The sequence below is a fragment of the Juglans regia genome, chromosome 3 (assembly GCF_001411555.2).
Source record: "Juglans regia cultivar Chandler chromosome 3, Walnut 2.0, whole genome shotgun sequence".
NCBI lineage: Eukaryota > Viridiplantae > Streptophyta > Magnoliopsida > Fagales > Juglandaceae > Juglans > Juglans regia.
In genome coordinates this window covers 31,265,553-31,273,851 of record NC_049903.1, presented here as the reverse complement: position 1 = coordinate 31,273,851, position 8,299 = coordinate 31,265,553, and the positions used below count along the sequence as shown (strand labels likewise).

The following is an 8,299-nucleotide window of genomic DNA, read 5'->3' as shown; positions in this document are numbered from 1 at the left end:
GATTTGACCATTCTTTTATCTGATTATCTCTTATAAATGGTCATAATGCTCATAACTCGAGACTTTTCGGATCAGCTAAAGTTGGCAATGTTGAATGGGACTTAATATTAAAAAAATAACATTTTCGTATAGACTTTTAGCATGACATGGACGTGAGAGGAATCAGCATCCTAGAGTTCTTTAAAAATAGGAACTTCCACGTTTAAGTTCGATAAAATTCTATCATTTCAACATTTATTATATATGATAGCTAATAAATTTTAAAATAGGAACTTCCACGTTAATGCTTTGCTACGCACTAAACTGCTTATCGACGTTGACATAGTTTTTTTTATTGAAAAGAAAAATAAAAGAAAGAAAATTTTGAAAGAAGAAGAAGGCCATCTATCTCACAAAAAGTATTTCTATCTCAATTCGCACTGTTTCACTAAACCTTACATGTCAATATCGATTACGTAGTTTGGTGTGTGACCTCACTTGTAAGAAAACTTTGCCTATAAAATTAATACTTGTCAATAGAAATACATCATATTTAGAACTTGCTTGAAAATAAATATTATCTTAAAATTCTCATCCTATCTTCTTGTCAAATATTATTCAAATACAAACATTTTCAAATTAATTATTATAATTTTTTCAAACTAATCATTACAACTTTTTTAATTTTTTTTAAAAAAAAATAATTCAACTTTTTCAATTTTTCAAACAAAAATAATATTATAAAACTATATTCTAACAAGATTTTAACTTTATAATATTTTTTATTCAATTTTTTCTCCCACCTTTCCCAAAATTTAAAAAATACTCAACTCAAATAATTTTAATACTACTATTTACAAATTATCTTATTAATATTTACAAAATTTTCATCGCAATTCACTCTCCAAACCAGCCATGATATAAGAGGTACTTCAAAGTTTTACTTTATAGATTTTACTAACTAATATTTTACCAACTAAAAATTAAAAAAACAAAAGTCAAACCAATGTTTATTACATTAAAAATGTGCTGCCGATTAGATGAAATTTATAAAAATAATACCTTTTAACCATCTCAAACTTATCGCTCAAACGATCCTAAGTGACACCATCATATAATGTCATGTAATTTATTAAAAAAATTAAAAACAAAAATACAAAAACACTCAAATTACAAATTAGTTGATGGTACATCATTACACCTTTTATTACCTCAAACTTTGACAAAAACACTCAAACCCTAACACTCAAATGGAAGTCAAGCAAGCTTTAAGATACAAATTTGAAATATCAAAAGAAAAGAAAAGAAAAGAAAAGAAAAAACAAAAACAGAACACAGAACATGTTATCTCGCTGCTCATATTTCGCCATCCCATAATTCCTCAACAGTCCTGTACGAAGTTCCCTGTTATCAATCTTGCCTGCACAATAAACATCGGGAAGGTCATTATACCATATTCATTGGACCTGATCAGAGACCCAGTAACAGCATCGTAGAGGGAGCATAGAAAAATGCACTCTTATTGCAGTGATTTTTTTATTTTTAATTATTTTAGTTTTTTAAAAAATATTTTTTAATAATATTGTAATTTTTTTATTTTTTATTTTTAAATATCTAAAAGTGCTAAAAGATACACGTATGAAAAACCATAAAAAAAAAAATGATTCTATAACTAACGGTAGCTCTCAATGTTGGCTAATAATAATTTTTTATTTATTTATTTATTTTTATTTTTATTATCGGTAAACAAGCTTTTATTGATCAAAAGAGTATACAAAAGCCCAAGTACATGGGACGTATACAATAGCAACGCCTAAGGGCCAATTCACTTGATAACATATTAGCAGGAAATAGCGACTGTATAAGCTGGTAAAAGCTATATATAGAATTGGCCATGAAAAAGAAAGGTGCAGTAAGTGATCCTGAAGTATAATTTAGAAAGACAATGTCTAACTGAATACATGCCTGCTCAATTTCGGACAATTTGGCGAGCAAGACTTCAGGTATAGACCAGTTGAAGATATCAAAGTTGTCCTTAATCCTTCCTTCATGTGTACTCTTTGGAAGCACACTATGACCCATTTGCAGACCCCAACGAAGGGCTACTTGTGCAGGAGTTTTGCCTACTTTCTCTGCAACCATACCTAGAATTGGATTCTTAAGAACGTCACTCTTGAGCCACGTAGTGCCAGGAGAGCCTAATGGCGAATATCCCTAGATAAAGAAAACATCACAGTGTTACCATTTTTAACAATCTTAAAACCTTCAATTATAGAAATAAAAAATATTCAACTAAACTCCCTTGGATTTACCTCCTCAAAAATAGATAAACAATCTTAAAATACTGAGCATTTCAAAATTTGCGTATAAACTCACAGATAAGTGAACTCCCTGGGATTTACAAAATGCATGTAATCCTGCCTGCTGCCATGAAGGGTGGCACTCCACTTGGTTAACAGCAGGAGGCACCCGTGCTACCTCCAACAGATGGCCAAGCTTCTTTGAAGAGAAATTGCTGACACCAATAGCTCGAGCCTTTCCAGAAACATAGAGTGCTTCCATTGCTTTCCATGTGCTAGGTATATCTGGTTGAATGAGATTTTCTGGTTTAATGCCTATTGACCCCTTCTTTATCCGGACTGGCCAATGGAACTTAAAAAGTTGAGCAGCCTCATTTAGTCACAGTTAAATAATGTCCTCAATACCGCATCATCGAGAAGAAAATAATGTCAATACTAATATCTCAAAGTGTAATTTTCTGAGAAGAATAGAAGCAGGCTCAAGGCATTCCATGACTTGGTCATAAGTACTATGCGTGGAATTTTTTTATTTTTATATTTAAAAAAAAAAAACCCTTCTATTCCACCTTCAATAGGTAGTTCTAGGAAGCCTTTCTAAAAGTTATAAGACTGCAGGGTGTATCAAAGCAAAAACTAGTGTACCAAGTAATTTGTAGATATCCAAATCGCTCATAAGCTTTAATCAGTGATACATACAAGGTACAAGTCAAGATAATCAAGTTGCAAGTTTCGCAAAGTAGTATCCAAAGCCTCTGAAACATCTTCAGATGCATGATCAGTGCTCCTGTGGATTATCTCATTTTTAGATGTAAAGAAAAGGTACTAAATAAGATCAAAGATCCTGTTAGTAACTCATATAAGGAACAAAGCATTATCTTTTAAATGGAAACTTTTTACTCTATAAAACAAACCAGAGTTTAGAGGTAATCCACAAATCCTCACGCTTCACCACACCATCTTCAAATAGTTTCTTCAGAATGAGACCAATCTACAAGAAATCAGATCATGTACAATTCTTGCAAAAGCTTAAGCAATTTCAATTAGCAATAAAACAAGACTTAGAACATCATTACTAACTATTTCGTGCGTATCAAAAAATAATTAAGTAAAGAGAAAATGGATGTGTCAGCACTTAGCCCCATACCCCAGCATGCGCACTATGGCAAACTAACTGGGAATACTCATGAAGGCGTCCTTCCATGTCATCGAAATAGAAATCCGAAAAAAATGCCTAGGCGGTGGGTATTCGAATCTATAAGTAAATTCCATCTATGAAAGATATATAGTCCACAAGCTTGAATCAAATTGGTTGGCTAATATGCGACTCATGCTGTAGGAAGATCTAAAGCATCAAGTGTATCAGATACCTAAAGCAATTCTATAGCTTAGAATTTGGTCGTAGTGAGACGATACTAAAGGCTCAATGTAACGCCCCGGCCTCGAAGGTCCGGAGAGTTAACTCATATCACCTAAAAAAATCATTTCCAAATAAAACTTTTTAAAATAAACCAGAATCTCCATAACATATTAACCTATTTGTTCAATACAAATATCCATGTTCCTACATAAGGGCACATCAGTGGTGTCTCATTGATATAGATAAACTTTTCCACAAGGACTAAAAATATCCAATCCTCAACATACCAAAGCCACATAAATATCAACGCTATCAAAAGACTCTCCAAAAGTCATGGTACCCTAGGGCACATAGTCTTCTATGATCCACAAAATTTGCAAGTATTTCCTATCCCTGATTTCCAGCTGTTGCATCAAAATTATCTGAAACATATTATGGAGATAGGGGTGAGTTATCAACAACTCAGTAAGCAGAGAACTTATACTAGTATGCAAACATGAGCATTTACAGATTTCATGATGCAGAACAAAACACTTTATTTTCAGAATGCAAAGTCAGAACATATTATAAAAATATCAGAGCGAAAGTTCAAAAATATTCTTATTCAAATTCTTTTGGCATAGCATAACTGACCACCATCGTACCAGAGCATCATATCGCATCAGAGGCCATGTTTAACCCCCGTGGTAGGGTTGTGCAAACCCCGGTAGCTAACCGAGTAGAAACAGAATGTGAATCTTCCCCTTATTTATTCTCGGAGCCCCGAGTGTGCACACAGGAAAGACCACCAGAAAACCACTTTGTTTCCAAAGTGGGTGCACCAGAAACAGAACAGTTGGTACCAACCTAAACATAAACCACTATTAGCACCCGTGGTAGGTCAAATAGGTCACCATCCACAAACCACATCCTAATTCAGAATGTCATGCTAAAAGTTTTCAGAAATCACATCATATCAGAATAAGGAACACCTTCAGAACAGAACAGAGTTTTCAGAAAGCATATCATATCAGAGTACAGACCATCTTCAGAACAGAACAAAGTTTTCAGAAATCACAAAACATTATTTTATGCACAAACTTTCATATTCGCTCTCTTTTTCAGAGTTTAGAAGCAAAATGCAAAATAGCTCATGTCTACACCAATCATGCCAGAAAATGTTTTATTCTTAAACAGAATCTCATGAGTAATGCAGAACAAATAACTGAGGTAGTTCAAGTATATTTTTATAATAAACATGTTCATTTTCAAAAATCAACCTCAGACCATTTTATTTTTATGCAAATCTAGCATAGGAACCCCGCTTACCTGGAACTCTTTAGTCTTTCAAAAATTCCTTAACAAAGCCGAACAAATATTAATCTTCACCTATAACATAATCACGTAATTTTCATAAATATCCAATCGAAAGCGTATCTCAATATTTAAACCTAAGATGCTAAAATAACTTATTTTAATTTCTCGAAAATCTAAATTCACGAATTTCTAAAGATGTTAACACTTCTCTGATTCCAACTAAATCTCTGACCGAGGTATTAACTCTAACTTATCTACTAATGAAGAATCAAACTATCGGATTTAATACTACATAACATAATTATGCCAAAAATTTCTTTTTAAGTTATACATAAAATTTATTTAACAAGCTATATCATAATAAAATTATAACATTATCAATTTGCTTTCGAAAGAGGCTTTACTCAAAATAAATTAAACTTACTAAGATCATTTTGGTACCTATGGAAAATTTAGACTTTACAAAATACATATCAAAGTTTTAAAACACAATAATGTAACTGGAAATTCAAAGGTAACACGAAATTTTCTATTTATTAGACCGACTATGCAATAGTTTCTGTAGTACTTTGTTTGAAACATGATCAAAGGGGTATAACGGTAATAACATCTTGCCTATTAGAATATAGACTTCCTCACACACCTATGTATTTATATACATTACTCTCTTTAAGTCAGCAACACGAAAAGAAAATAGACAAGAGGAAGTGGGGTGTAGACTTACGATTAAACCGAGCTGGACGTGGAGGGGCAAGGCACGACGGCTGGGCTGCAGGAACTATGGTGGTGCTGCTGGGTGCCGAGGAGAGCATGCAGTGACGAGGCCACCTACGCTGGGCGGCGAAAACGTACGAGAGAGGTAGAGAGAGCTCGGAGAGTGCGAGATGAGAGGGAGATAGCAACCGAGAGGGAACGAAAATGGCGGAGGGTCTGGGTTCACCGATCTGCGCAGGGTGACGGGGATGTCACGACCGGCGGTTTCTGTTGATTTTATGGTGTTTTTCGGTGCAAACAGGTGCTGGTTATGCAGTGGCTTACGGTGGAGTTCAGTAAATGCTCTGTTTTTGGTGCAGGAAGCAGAGGCTTCTCAGTGAGGTGGGGGTGGTTCTCGGTTTCGTGCGGCGGAGAAGCGGCCAAGCAAAGGTGTTACGGTGCAATGGCTGAGGTTCCGCGTGGACTGGGTCCGGTGAGTAGCGACCTGATGGCTTGGCTGGTCCTCTGTTTTTCGGCGGTGCAACAGAGGCGGGATGGCTTGGCTGGTCCTCTGTTTTTCGGTGGTGCAACAGAGGTGGGTTTACGTGGAGAGGGTGGTGGTGCGCGGCTTGAGTGGTGGACCTGGGTGGCTGAGGTTCCGTGCGTGGACTGAGTTCGGTGGAGAACGACGTGGAGGAAGCAAATGCTCTGATTTGAGCTGCAAGAACAAGGTGGTTTCGGTCGTTTGTCTCTTCGTTGGGGTGGTAGCCGCGGTTCACAGTGGAGAATGGATGCTGGGAGTTCGGATGGCTGAGGGTGATGAAGAGGGGCAACGGCACTTATTCTAGGGTTGAGAAATGCTTAATATATATAAGAGCTATAAGAGGGAAACAGATGAAACCTAAAGATGGAGAAGGGAGATACGTGCATGAAAAAGGAAATTGGACGCAAACCGTGCGATGGAGTCTGGACCCGTGCGATCTCACGGCTGGGCTCTGAACGAGATTAAGGCATTGCTTTAATCTAAAGTTTTGGGTCTCTAATCAACAAAAATATATATATATATATATATGTATAGATATAATTATCCCATAAATTTTGATGAATATCCACTTAATCCATTAAGCTTTAAAACCTAAATATCAAATTTATAAAAAAGAAAATTATACACCGCCAAAAATATCTTAGGCTCAAACTCTCTTATAAAAATTTTACTCGTAATCCCAAATGATCTTAACTAAAACTCAAAAATTTTTGTAAAGTCGTTTGGCTTGCCCGGGTGTTACACTCAAGGCGAGTGACACCAAGTTTTCAGAAAATATTTTACCTCCTTTTCATTGCCATAGAGTTGAGCGCAATCAATATGGCGGTATCCAACCTGCAGCACAACTAAACATGTTGGCTTGTAGCTAGAGAGCTAATTAAGCTATTCATTACTTTTCACACCACAAAAATTAATCGCGACAGCGGCAGAGAAAGAAGGAAACGAAGAAGACCTTGATGGCAGTGGCCACGGCTTCATCGACGAGGCCGGGGTCAACCTGCGCCGTCCCCAGTCCCAAAGAAGGGATCTTAGCTCCCGTGTTCAACTCGAAGAACCGAATTTCGTGTGCCATTTCCATGGTGTATGAATAAGGGGAAAGCAGATCAGACGGAGGGAGAGAGTGGACGAGAGTCAACGCACTGAAAAGGGTACGAACGAGACTTGTTTTTCTCTTCTATTTTTGGTGAACAAATTTAGGTTGTGTTTGGATGTTGAAGTGAGTTGAGTTGAGTTGAGTTGAGATGATAAAATATTATTAGAATATTATTTTTTAATATTATTATTATTTTAAGATTTGAAAAAATTGAATTGTTTATTATATTTTATGTTAGAATTTGAAAAAATTATAATGATGAATCAAGATGAGTTGAAAGATAACTTTTTCCTCAAGAGATGGATCATGTGGGGATACTGATGGGAAACGTAACTGGCTTTGAGACCAATAAAAACTGATGGCACAACTACTCTCCCTGATAAGCTGAAGCTTTGAGACCAATAAAAACTGATAGTTGTGGAAATGGTTGTGCAGAACAGTATGCACAACTATCTCCCCTTGACTTTTCTTAAAACCAAATAAAAATCGCACCAGAAACAAGTGTAATGAATTTCGAAACCCGACTTTTCTCAATAACCTTTACAAAGAAAGTTACGCGTTGAATTGAATTAAATTGAATTGAGATGATAAAATATTATTAAAATATTAATTTTTAATATTATTATTATTTAAAAATTTAAAAAAATTAAATTATTTATTATATTTTATATTAAAATTTAAAAAAATTATAATAATGAGTTGAAATGACTTGGGATAGATTTATTAACCAAATGAAGTTAGTATTTATACAATTCAACGGTTGTTATTCTAGTTACAAATGAAAGGGTATTCTTGTAATCTATACTGAGTAAGTAAGACTATACATGTAATCTACTACATTTAATGAAGAAAAATACTGAATGCAGTCGCCTTCGTGCAAACGGGGCGTAAACGGTTCTGACGTGGAAAAAAAAAATTTAAACGCACCGTTTCGAAAAAATCTAAACGCACGTGGCCACAGTTTCCCTCTCCCCAGTTTCTCTCCTCAGTTTCTTCAGTTTAATGCGTTTTAGGAGCTCGAACATTCCACGAAGCGC

At 35.4% G+C, this 8,299-nt stretch overlaps 1 protein-coding gene across 1 annotated transcript; it reads right to left on the bottom strand.

Annotated features, from left to right (window-relative positions):
• Positions 1-1,191: 1,191 nt before the first annotated feature.
• Positions 1,192-7,244, bottom strand: LOC109010014 (NADPH-dependent aldo-keto reductase, chloroplastic-like). The gene is made up of 8 exons (XM_035688783.1): positions 7,122-7,244; positions 6,953-7,003; positions 3,191-3,267; positions 2,976-3,063; positions 2,356-2,631; positions 1,782-2,193; positions 1,314-1,399; positions 1,192-1,218 (listed from the first exon to the last, which is right to left on the bottom strand). The coding sequence occupies exons 1-8, from the start codon at positions 7,239-7,241 to the stop codon at positions 1,192-1,194; spliced, it is 1,137 nt and encodes a 378-aa protein (XP_035544676.1). The 5' UTR covers positions 7,242-7,244.
• Positions 7,245-8,299: the final 1,055 nt, after the last annotated feature.

Bases quoted from the DNA above. Each gene is read 5' to 3' on its own strand.
- LOC109010014 (XM_035688783.1), bottom strand. From the start codon at position 7,241: ATGGCACACGAAATTCGGTTCTTCGAGTTGAACACGGGAGCTAAGATC. The intron at 7,004-7,121 runs GTCTTCTTCGTT...GTTGTGCTGCAG, and splicing joins CCGTGGCCACTGCCATCAAG to GTTGGATACCGCCATATTGA. The intron at 1,400-1,781 runs GTATACGTCCCA...TTTATTGTGCAG, and splicing joins GGCCCTTAGGCGTTGCTATT to GCAAGATTGATAACAGGGAA.